This window comes from Mustela erminea, chromosome 8, assembly GCF_009829155.1.
Source record: "Mustela erminea isolate mMusErm1 chromosome 8, mMusErm1.Pri, whole genome shotgun sequence".
Classification (NCBI taxonomy): domain Eukaryota; kingdom Metazoa; phylum Chordata; class Mammalia; order Carnivora; family Mustelidae; genus Mustela; species Mustela erminea.
The window spans coordinates 39,710,783-39,722,659 of NC_045621.1; the positions used below are offsets into that span (position 1 = coordinate 39,710,783).

Here is an 11,877-nt window from a genome sequence, read left to right on the forward strand (position 1 = left end):
GTTTTTGCCTCCAGGACCCTCACTGAGCCCTCTTGCGGTCAGTTTGGTGAGGGCTGCTGCAAGGGGCCTGTGAGCATCAGAGGCCCATGCCCCCTCCCAAACCTCAGTTGCCAAGGCTGGTGTAATGGGCTCCTGCAATTAACAGTTGCCTTCCGGGGCCTTCCTTTGGGCTTTGCAAACCCTCTCAGACCCCAAACACAGAGCTGGTGCTTAATTTCACACAGGTCAAAATTCCCAGCATGAGGAAATTCCCAAGCGACTTGGCACAGTGTAACCCCTGGAGTTACCAGGTGTATCCCACTGTGCGCTTGAACTCAGGCCTTAGATGCACTACGTTCTGAGCTCCAGAACCTATCTCAGCAAACTTTTCCCCTCCATGGCCCCGTGGATGCCCCCAAGGTCTGTGCTGTCTCTGGTTCCTTCCAAAGGCCCCCCCTCCTGGGGCTGTTCTCCAATCAGTGCCTATCTGCTCCTGGCAAGGGCAGAGCCTAAGTCTCTCTGGGCCTGCAACAGGGACAACAGACACACATGGACCATAGGTACAAAGAGAGGCAAGGGGCTCCTCCCTCCCCTGCCAGTGCTTTTCCGGTGACCTCTAAGATCTCTCTCATTGAGCCCGTGACCCTGGCCATGCCTGTTGCTCTCCACTGAGTGCTCCTTCATGGTCCATCTTATCCCCCTGGCTATGATGCAGCTAACTTCTTTGAGGAGTACACAGTCCCTGGGATTTTTTTTTTTAAAGATTGTATTTATTTATTTAACAGAGAAATCACAAGTAAGCAAAGAAGTAGGCAGAGAGAGAGGGGGAAGCAGACTCCCTGCTGAGCAGAGAGCCCGATGTAGAGCTCGATTCCAGGACCTTAAGATCATGACCTGAGCAGAAGGCAGAGGCTTAACCCACTGAGCCACCCAGCTCCCCCCGCCCCCAGGACTTTTCTTGATGGCTCCCTGCTTGGGCCACAAGGAGAGACAGATGGGCAGGCCTCCACTCCAGGCTCCAGAACTACACAGGCAATTCTGGCAGGAGAAGGGAGACATGGGATGAGAAGCGCAAGGAGGGGGGCACCTGGAGGGTGTAACTGGTTGAGCAACTGACTCTTGGCTTCAGCTCAAGTCTGATCTCAGGGTCGCAAGATTGAGCCCCAAGATGTGCCTCTGTGCTCAGAGGAGAGTGTGCTTGTGTTACTCTCTCCCTCCCCCTCCCCCCTGCATGTGCCTGCTCCCTGTCTCTCCCAAATAAATCTTTTAAAAAAGGGGGTGGGGCGGTGCCTGGGTGGCTCACTAGTTTAAAGCTTCTGCCTTGGGCTCAGGTCATGATCCCAAGGTCATGGGATCGAACCACACCGCTGGCTCTCTGCTTAGTAGGGAGCCTGCTTCCTCCTCTCTCTCTGCCTGCCTCTTTGCCTGCTTGTGATCTCTGTCTGTCAAATAAATAAATAAAATTTAAAAAAAGAAAGAAAGAAAAATACAGGAAAGGTCAAGCACTGCTGGGAGGCTGAGTGGGGCTGAGATAACAGCTCTGCCCCCACTGCTCCCCTGGGCCTGCCCACCTGCCTGCCAGACCCCAATGAGCCTTCAGGAGGCGTGGTACCCCCCCATCCCAGGAGGTCTGCCAGTGCAGAGAGAGAGGGCAAAGTCCCATGTTTGCTTTCTGCATCCCAGCCAGAGTAGGGACACTCCTACTATTTCTCCAGGGCTGGTGGGAGGCTCAAATGAGAGAAACCGGCCCATTAGAAGAGATGCCTCCGTTTCCCCGAAGTGTTCCCCACTATGTGGTCTTTGGGAGATTGACAGTCGTTCCCAGCTCCTGAGAATGATCAGGGCTGTCACTACATTTCCCAAGGGGGAGGGAGGGTGTCGTCGTCATCATCGTGAGATCAGGAGGGCAGGAGGTAGCAAGGAGCCATCCCTCCGTGGGTTGGCAGCAGCTGCTATGAAGGTGGGCTCCCCATCACCCTGCCCCTCGCCGGGTTGACATGTGCCCCGCGCGGGTGGCTGGGACACCGCCGGGACAGCCTCCAGTGGTAAACGAGGACAGCAATGGAGAGTGCTGGGGCTCCAGAAGGGGGCTCCACAGAACAACCCCTTCCTCCCCAGAGAGCAGTGAGACCAGGCCTAGCAGACCGCGGGCATCACAGAGCAGGGCATCACAGAGCCAGGCGTCCCCTGACCTGGGATGACAGTTACCCTAGAGGCATTATCTCTCACTCCACACCAGGACACACTTGCTGCCTGCTGACTTGTAATCCCAGGCCCTAGAGGAAGGACTACAACCCATGTCATCACAGGTGACTTAAGCCCACCAGCGCCTGACTGGCTCGGGGCACAGTCCCCCCCCCCCCCCCCGTGGCCCCATGCAGCTGTGTTGAATGTGAACAAACAGACTTTGTTGACTGCCAGTGACGAGGCGGGGGGCGGGGGGGCCTTGGCCTCCAGTCCCACTCAGGCACACAACAAAATTCACAAGAAACCAAGGCTGATCACAACTGCTGACTACTTCCTGTCACTGTGAGGAGCGCCAGCAGCCACATTCCTGGCGTGTACTCCGGAGAAATGAAACCACATGCCCCCACCCCAAAAAGTCTGAATGAATATGTTGGGATGAATTTCCAGGAAATTTTGCTGAGTTGAAAAAAAAAAAAACAACAAACAACTCAACCCCCAAAGACTGCAGGATTCCATTTATGTCACTTACTTGAAATGACATTTTAGAAATGCAGGAAAGGGCCTAGAGACAAGCAGGGGTGTGGCAGGGAGGGGCGCGCGGTTAAAAAGCGGTCTGTTCCAGTCTGTGGGGTTGGAGCTGTTCGGCATCTCACTAGCAGCGGTGTTTGTGAACCCACGCACGTGAGGAGAGAGTATAGAACCTACATACCCAGGGGAATGAGTACATGTGAACGGGAACATATCCGAATCGCTGAAAATCTATGGCTTGTACCATTGGGGGAAATTGGGCAGCCTACAGGGAGGGGATCTCTGTATTATTTCTTAAATTGCGTGTGAGTCTCTAACTTATGTCAAAAACTCCAGTTAAAAAAGGGTATGGGAGAGGGCGCCAGGGTGGCTCAGTCGGTTAAGCATCTCTTAGTTTCGGCTCAGGTCATGATCTCAGACTTGTGAAATAGAGCACTGCCTCTCCCCCCCCCCCCCCCACCCCCCCCCCCCCCCCCCCGCCAACCAGTGGGGCTTGGCCCTGGGGGTGGAGCCCACTTAAGATTCTCTCTCTGCCTCTCCCCCTCCACTTGCACAAGAAGCTCTCTTGCTCTATCTCCCTCCCCCTCTAAAAAAAAAAAATCCTATTGAACAAGGATATGGGGAACTTACTGGAAGGAAGACTTATCTTGGAGCAACAAACCTTTCACCTACTGCCTGGTAGAAAGAACCAATTAATTAATTAAGGACCTGCCCAGAAGTTAGTCTCCCCTGACCTTTAGCCAAGAATTTCCCTAACACAGCAAGATAATACAGGGGACAGAAGGGTCTAGGGACAAGTCAGAGGCCGGGAAGGATATCTATCTCTCCCCAGATTTGGAGGACAGCCGGGTCAGTGTGGTTGGCGAGCTGGTGGAAGGGCAGGTCTGCCTGAGCAGAGCGGGGCAGGGCAGGGAGACGCTGAGGGGCCAGGGCAGTCACCTGGTTTTGGGGACCAAACACGTGGCTCAGGTGGTCGGGAGGCCAGAGTGCAAACCAGAGCCACATCGTCTGCTGGTGTGGGCAGAGTGGGTAGGAAGGCTTTTCTTCTCTGAATCTTTTAAGCACAACATAAAAGTTACCGTCTTAACCATTTTGTGTTTGGTTTGGTACAGGGAAGCATATTCACGCTGTTGTACAGCAGCTCTCCGGAACATTTCCAGCTTCAAAACTGAAACTCTGTCCCCACCGAATACCCTCCTCCGAAGGGGCCTTCTGGGCCCCAACTCTTCCTAGCCCCTGGCAGCTAGTCCTGGGCATGGGACAGCTTCAGATACCTAGTTTAAGGAGAGTCCCCCAGCCTTTGTTCTTCTGTGACTGGCTTATTTCCCTTAGCATCATGTCCTCAGGGTTCATCCATGGTGTAGCACGTGACAGGATTCCCTCCCTTTTTAAGGCTACAGAACATTCCATCACATGGATCTTGGTTCCGTTACATCATATCTTCGTTATACATTCACCTGGTGATGGACACTTGGGTTGCCTGCCCCTTATGGATCCTGTGAACAGTGCTACTATGAACATGAGGGTACAAATATCTCTTCCAGACCTTGCTTTGAATTTTTTTGGATAGACGCCTAGAAGATGCGATGGAGGGATTGGAGGAAGGCTTTTGAACCCAGCCTAGCTACTGAAACCTCTTAACTCCCTAACAGAAGCTACACCTGCGGGTACGTGTGGGCCCTGGAGAGAAAAGACTCACCCCTGAGTTCCAACTGCCTGTCCGAGGGAGCAGAGATCAACCTCAGTACGCTGGGCCCCACCCCTGCCTGCCACCCACCCCCACACACACACGCACGTGCGTGCATGCACATGCGCCCTACGAGGCCGGCCTGGCTCCAGTAACTGGACACACAGGCAGGGATCTGCTCTGTCACCACAAAAGTCCCAGCCTTTTCCGCAGCCCAGGAAGTCTAGGTCCAGACTCCGGGTGTGCTCTGAGTCCAACATCCTCCCCACCTGCCCCCGCCAAGCCTGGTCAGAAGCCCGGCCATCCCACATTGCCTCCTTTCCCATGTCTCGGGGTCTCGCAGCATTGGGAAGCCAGACCCAGGCCCCTGGCTCAGGTTCCCTCAGCGCCCACATGGAGCCTGCCCAAAGAGGACTTTCGAAGACTGAACACATGAGGCAAAGGTAGGAGTGACGGTTCTCCCACAAGACTATGTGAGCAAAGGGTTGGGATGGACATGGCAAACGCTCCTCCCCCAAAAGGGGATGTGCCCCAAATGCCCCTCCAACCTTGGGGTGACAGCTAGGATTCTGCTGTGCTGGACAGATCTGCCTTCTCGAGGCCCCATGCCCCTGGGTTTGCTTGGCCACACCCTGCCACTTCCCTCCTGGCAGCGGGACTTCACATCACCTGCGGGGCTGGGCCAGGGTGGCCACCTGGGGCAATGGGAGGGACATGGAGCCTTTTACAGCCAGGGACAAAGTCCTGCCCAGACTAAAGCCCAGGTGGCTTGTACTGCAGCTTGAACCCAAGTTCTGGCCCTCCTCGGGTTCCAGCCTGCCCAGAGTCCTAGCTAAGCCGCCCTCCCGCCACCCCACAGGCATGCAGGGGGTCTGGGTGCTGCTGCTGCTGCTGCTGCTGGGCCTGAGGCCACGGCTGGCCCTTGGCGCCTTCCCAGGTAAGGAAGCACCTCCCAGCTTCCCCCCACACATAGAGTCCTCCCCCAGGACTGACCTGGCCTCCCCTCTCCCCTTGGTCAGTGGAGGAGGAGGACCCAGCCTTCTGGAACCGCCAGGCGGCGCAGGCCTTGGACACTGCGAAGAAGCTGCAGCCCATCCAGACAGCTGCTAAGAACCTCATTCTCTTCTTGGGGGATGGTGAGTGCACAAGGCTGGCCATGCCTGTGGCCCCTGTAGCCCTGGCACCCCAACCTGCCAGTGGCCACAAACCAACCCTGACAAAGTGTGCTCCTTTAGGGATGGGAGTGCCCACAGTGACAGCCACTCGGATCCTAAAGGGGCAAATAAATGGCAAACTGGGACCTGAGACACCCCTGGCCATGGACCACTTTCCGTACCTGGCTCTATCGAAGGTAAGGGCTGGGTGGCCTCAGGGTGCCCGCCACTAGAGGGGCGGGGGTGGGGAAAGTGGCAGGAGGGGAGGCCCCAGGAGATCTGGAGACTGAATTTGGGGGCACTAGGGCAGTGAGGGTGGGCCCTGGGGCCTGGGTAGGATCTTGGGCATCTGTCGGTGTCAGAACCTGAGGGCATCTCTGTCCCCAGACGTACAACGTGGACAGACAGGTGCCAGACAGTGCAGGCACAGCCACAGCCTACCTGTGCGGGGTCAAGGCCAACTACCAGACCATTGGTGTGAGTGCAGCCGCCCGCTTGAACCAGTGCAAGACAACGAGGGGCAATGAAGTCACTTCCGTGATGAAGCGGGCCAAGAAAGCAGGTGGGCTTGGGGCCAGCTTCATGGGCAGAGGCAGGATCAGAGACCTCAGGGACTCATGCTGACCTCTGCCCCGCACAGGGAAGTCAGTCGGGGTGGTGACCACCACGAGAGTGCAGCACGCCTCCCCAGCTGGCACATACGCCCATGTAGTGAACCGCAACTGGTACTCAGACAGCGACATGCCCACCAAGGCGCTGGAGGAGGGATGCCAGGACATCGCCCAGCAGCTCATCTCCAACGTGGACATTGATGTGGGACATGAAGGGCAAGGGTGGGAGGCGAGGTGCCCATAGGGACCACAGTCCCAGTCACTGACAGCCTGAGCTCTGGGGCCTGGCAGGGTCTCCAGGGGCTTGGAGAAGGGGGGTGGTGGTGGAGAAAGTACAGCTGGGCCTAGGCCATACCCACAGACCTGGTCGGGGCACTAGGGGCTGTCAGAGAAGGGAGCAAAGGGCCAGCCAGGGCCCAATCCCACCTGCCCAATCCTTTGGCCACAGGTGATCCTGGGTGGAGGCCGAAAGTACATGTTCCCCAAGGGGACTCCAGACCCTGAGTATCCAAGTGACACCAGACAGAATGGAGTCAGGTTGGATGGGCGGAACTTGGTGCAGGAGTGGCTGGCCAAGTACCAGGTGATGGGGGCCTGGAGGTGCAAGGGGTACAGCAGGGACAAGGATCAGAGGGCTATGGACTGAGTCTCAGTTCTGCCCCTCCCAGGGTGCCCGGTATGTGTGGAATCGCTCGGCACTCATGGAGGCATCCCAGGACCCCTCTGTAACACACCTCATGGGTAATGACCCCAGATATCCCCACTTTCCCCATCCTTGCCTCCCTGGTCCCCAGAAAGCCAACGATAACGCAGATGTTCAGGTCATGGACTCTCCCCACTCCCCAGCCAGTCACCACTGGCCCCCCTTCCCACAGGCCTCTTCGAGCCGGGAGACACAAAGTATGAGATCTACCGAAACACAACCCAGGACCCGTCCCTGATGGAGATGACAGAGGTGGCAGTGCGCCTGCTAAGCAGGAACCCCCGTGGCTTCTACCTCTTCGTGGAGGGTGAGCAGCAGCCCCTTGCAGATCAGAGGAGTGGGACTGGTCAGGGCAGCTGGGGACTGTCCGCCTTCCATGTGCCCTGCTTGCAGGAGGCCGCATCGACCACGGTCATCATGACGGCACGGCTTATCTGGCACTGACCGAGGCGGTCATGTTTGATTCCGCCATCGACAAGGCCAGCCAGATCACAAGCGAGCAGGACACCCTGACCCTTGTCACCGCTGACCACTCTCACGTCTTCTCTTTTGGTGGCTACACACTGCGGGGGAGCTCCATTTTCGGTAGGCAGGGCGCTCCATTTGCGGTAGCCAGAGCTGTTTCCCAGATATATGGCAGAAATGGCTCTGAGTAGCAGTTTCCTCGCCTGTCAAATGTAGTAGTAGCCACCGTCTCATCGGGGCCTTGTGAGGACTGGGCTGGGCACGCAGGGGGCCCTCACTGCGGTGGGGGTGCTCAGCAGGTCCCTTCCCCCCTGCAGGGCTGGCCCCCAGCATAGCCCTAGACAACAAGACCTACACCTCCATCCTTTACGGCAACGGCCCCGGCGGCCTATACGCGCTCACGGGGACCTCCCGGCCCGACGTCAAGGACAGCCAGAGCAGTGAGCGCCGCGGGGAGGCGGGGCGGTCCTGGGGGCCGGGGGGCAGGAGGCCGGCATGGTGGGTAGCTCGCGGGAGAGGGAGGCCGCCCGCCCCGCCTGCCCTGAAGCCCCACTCTCCGGCCAGGGGACCCCACTTACAAGCAGCAGGCCGTGGCGCCCCTTGCCTCCGAGACTCACGGCGGCGAAGACGTGGCGGTGTTCGCGCGCGGCCCGCAGGCGCACCTGGTGCACGGCGTTCAGGAGCAGAGCTTCGTGGCGCACGTCATGGCCTTCGCCGCCTGCCTCGAGCCCTACACCGACTGCGGCCTGCCGCCCTCGGCCTCCCCCAACGACGCCGCGCCCCCCGGCCCGGCCGGTGCGCCTCTGTCGCTGCCGCTGCTGGCGGGGGCGCTGTTGCTGGGGCTGCTGGCAGGTGCCACGCCCTAATCCCCGAGCCCCCGGGTCCCGCCCCTCCCACCCGCCCCCTCTATCCCCTTCCCCCAGACCCCGGCCCCTCCTCCAGCCCTAGGCCCAGCCCCCGGAGGCCCTTCCCTCGCAGCGCGGGCACCGCCCCCAGACTTTCACCCGGGTGCGGGCCGCCCGGCCCCCAGCGGGAGGCAATGGCGGACTTCCGGGGCACCCACGGGCCTCCCGTGGGCTGTTCTCGATCCCCCAAAGACAACGCCAGGGTAAGGACGGGGTGCTCCGACCACCAGACTCTGCCCGGCAGGTTGCCCTGCCCGAGGACCAGGCGGGCACCATGCCAGAGGTGTCCCCCTCAGGGCCACGACTCGACCGGACCCCGCAGCACACACGTTTCTAGGCCTCGGTCTTCACAGCACCTTGGGGACGAGGACTCGGGCATGTCCGGGTGCCCGGAAAACTGTGGCTTCCTCTCACCCCGCAAAGGACCCTGCAAGGTGGCCGAGGAGACTGCTGGGGCCGGGTTGCAGTACCATCCACCATGGCCACTCCTGGGGCCCAGTACTATTACACAGAGAGGAGACGCTGACACAGAATGGAGAGACTTGTCCCAAGTCACTTAGCTGCTGATGTTCATGCCCCAGTGCCCATTCCAGGCTGGGAGACCCAAGGAGCAGGCAGAGCAGGCAGTCCTGGAGCAACCCTTGTACCCTCTAGGAGACCATCTAGGTGCTGGGCACAGGTCTGTGAGGAGAGGAGATTCCCTCTCCTCCCCATGCCTCTATTCTACTGAGAGAGACAAAGCAATAATCAAATAAACCATTGTGCAGTGTAATGCCAGTAGTGATACATTCTAGAAAGAAAAATCATTAGCATGTGGGAGCACAGAAGGATGTCTGTGACTGAGAGGATGGGGTGGATAATTCAGATCAGGAGGTCAGGGAGGGGCTGCCTGAGGTGCAGGCAGTGAAGTGAAGACAAGGAAGTGAGGGCTTGAGTCATGCAGGAGGAACAGCCGTGCAAAGGCCCTGAGCAGCAATGGGCAAGTGCTAGTCCAGGCCTATAGCTGGATCAGAGAGTTAGGAGAGGGGAGGGGAGGGGGTAAAACCTGAGACATAAGAAAGGATAGGAACAGGTGGGTGAGGATTTTGAACTTTATCCAAAGTGTGGTATGTGACTGGAGGTCTTTGAGCAGGGGCATAACATGACCTGACTCTTGGAAAATTATTTTAGGGATAAGAGTTTTGTTTCGTTTTGTTTTGTTTTGTTTTTGTTTGCGGGAAGGAGGTAGGGGTGGGAGCTGGAAAACCAGAGGAGAGGTGCAGACTCCAAACACTTCTGACCTCCATCCAAAAATATTCGGGAGCACCCACTCCAATATAGATGTACTTCTAGAGTATCTAACCCACCCTAGTGGAACATTGAAAAGAATTTATGAAAGTGAAATCACCTATATTTTTAAATAAATTTTACAAAATTACAAATTTATTTGTACATTTGCAAAGGTGCAAAAAAACATTTTGCTCTCGCTAGAAATATCAATGTGATTGAGTATGCTTTCTTATTTACTAAGATCTTTTTAAAAATTGAAGAATAATTGACATACAATATTGTATTAGTTTCGGGCATCCAACGTGGTGATTCGATATATACGTACAGTAAGAAATGGCCACACAGTAAGTCTAGTTACCATCTGTCACCATACTGAGTTGTTTACAATTCTTATTTACTAAATCTTGATTTTTGCACTGTAAAACATTGATTTGAAAGCATGGCCCTCAGGGCAGTTTATTTCAATTCTGGACCTTGGTAGCTGTCACAAAAATATCGGAGCTGGATGGAAAAATGGCATCATTAGCTAGGCTCCCTGAGCCATCATATTCATTTTTAAACTCCATCCACCAGTTATACAAGGACTTGATAAAACCCAGCTGCTGTATTTCTGTCTTCTCTGTTGTCAATTACTTGGTCTTACAAACCAATGTGAGGGTGCTACATGTGTGTGTTTCACAAGTGGGTTCAAAGCCCAAGGAAACTGTACATTTTAAAACTCTACAAGTTGGGGCACCTGAGTTTAAGTATCTGCCTTCAGCTCAGGTCATGGTCCCTGGGTCCTGGGATCCAGTCAGGAGTCGGGCTCCCTGCTCAGCAGGGAGTCTGCTTCTCCCTCTCTCTTTCTGCCCCTCCACCTGGCTCATGCTTGCTCTCTCTCTCCAATAAATAAATGTAACTTTAAAAATAAATAAATAAAACTCTACAGGGCTAGACTTAGTGCGTAGAGTATGCAACTCTTGATTTGTTGTTCATAAGTTCAAATCCCACATTGGGGGGTAGAGGTTACTTTTTAAAAAATGAAATTTTTTAAAAAATATAAAACTCTACAGGTTTTAAAAAACAGGTTATTCTAGAGCTAGTGGTAATGGCTGCACCATTTTCAATATCCAAAAAACCACTGAATTGTACATTTTAAATGAGTGAATTTTATGGCATGGAAATCACATCTACATTTTTAAAAAACAGTTTCTGCTTCCAAGTTTGTTTGTTTTAATGTGCAGGTTTTGTGGGTCAAACATGTTGTTAACCACCAAGTGGTATGTCCATGGAAACATTTTCTTTTTTTCTTTTTTAAGATTTTATTTACTTGTTTGACAGAGATCACAAGCAGGCAGAGAGACAGAGAGAGGGGGAAGCAGGCTCCCTGCTGAGCAGAGAGCCCAAGGTGGGGCTCCATGCGGGGCTCAATGCGGGGCTCCATCAGGGGCTCCATCCCAGCCAGGACCCTGAGATCATGACCTGAACTGAAGGTAGAGGCTTAATCCACTGAGCCACCCAGGAGCCCCATGTGGAAACATTTTCAAACATTTGTTTCAATGTCTTTACCTGGGAGAGGCAGAGGCAGCAAAGGTGAGTCTGTTTTTCCAATAGTTTTCCTGGGAGCCTAAAACTAATAGCTTTTTTTTTTTTTTTTTAAGATTTTTATTTATTTATTTGATAGAGAGAGACAGCAAGAGAGGGAACACAAGCAGGGGCAGTGGGAGAGGGAGAAGCAGGCTTCCCGCTGAGCAGGGAGTCTGATGTAGGGCCTGATTCCAGAACCCTGGGATCATGACCTGAGCTGAAGGCTTAATGACTGAGCCACCCAGGCATCCCTAAAACTCACAGCTCTTCTGTCCTCAGGAAATGCCAGCGCCTCAGCCTTTAAGAAGGAGGGCAGGCTCCGAGGAAAGAGAGGGGGGGTTCACGACAGCCCCTTTCGATTCTTTGTCATAAAGTTCACTCATTCTGTGTGGTCTGGAAGTTTTCCTGATCACACCCACTCTAATTGCCAAGGATCATAAGGATTCCACTCTATTAGAAGAAACCTGACTTTATAAAGTTAATACCAGTGAGGGTTCCTGCAGCCTTTTCTTTGCTCTCGTGCTTCTAGTTCTTTCCTGCAGTGGTTTGACTGGATGGACCAGTGCATGAGTTTTGGAGGTGCTGCTATCTCTCTACCTTTCCCTCATCCAGAACCCTTTAAAAAACCCTTCCCCTTAACTGTTCCATCAAGGGTTCCCTGACACTCCCCCGCCGCCGTTTGCAGTTGTTCTTATTAAACAAGGCATTCACTGTTCTGCTCTATCTTTCCTTTTCTGACTCTCTCTCTCTCTCTCTCTCTCTCTCTCTCTCTCACACACACACACACAAATGGTTTGTGTATTTCATTATTAGACCAGAAGCC

The 11,877-nt window shown here is 54.8% G+C and overlaps 1 protein-coding gene across 2 annotated transcripts; it reads left to right on the forward strand.

Annotated features, from left to right (window-relative positions):
• The first annotated feature begins 3,172 nt into the window (after positions 1 to 3,172).
• ALPI (alkaline phosphatase, intestinal) lies at positions 3,173 to 10,255 on the forward strand. Of its 2 annotated transcripts, XM_032355179.1 has the most exons (13): positions 3,173 to 4,361; positions 4,725 to 5,318; positions 5,401 to 5,517; positions 5,617 to 5,732; positions 5,923 to 6,097; positions 6,176 to 6,348; positions 6,595 to 6,729; positions 6,815 to 6,887; positions 7,022 to 7,156; positions 7,243 to 7,434; positions 7,632 to 7,754; positions 7,879 to 8,166; positions 8,464 to 10,255. In XM_032355179.1, the coding sequence occupies exons 2-13, from the start codon at positions 5,096 to 5,098 to the stop codon at positions 8,784 to 8,786; spliced, it is 2,073 nt and encodes a 690-aa protein (XP_032211070.1). In that variant the 5' UTR covers positions 3,173 to 4,361; positions 4,725 to 5,095; the 3' UTR covers positions 8,787 to 10,255. The 2 variants fall into 2 exon arrangements, with proteins under 2 accessions (XP_032211070.1, XP_032211071.1); XM_032355180.1 differs by lacking the exon at positions 3,173 to 4,361 and having other exon boundaries at positions 4,372 to 5,318.
• The last annotated feature ends 1,622 nt before the right edge of the window (positions 10,256 to 11,877 follow it).

What these genes read in the sequence shown, in the direction of transcription:
- ALPI (XM_032355179.1), top strand. Translation starts at nt 5,096, where the DNA reads ATGGAGCCTTTTACAGCCAGGGACAAAGTCCTGCCCAGACTAAAGCCC. An exon ending in TCTCCAACGTGGACATTGAT is followed by an intron (nt 6,349 to 6,594) that starts GTGGGACATGAA and finishes CTTTGGCCACAG; the next exon opens with GTGATCCTGGGTGGAGGCCG. An exon ending in GTTGCTGGGGCTGCTGGCAG is followed by an intron (nt 8,167 to 8,463) that starts GTGCCACGCCCT and finishes TCTGCCCGGCAG; the next exon opens with GTTGCCCTGCCCGAGGACCA.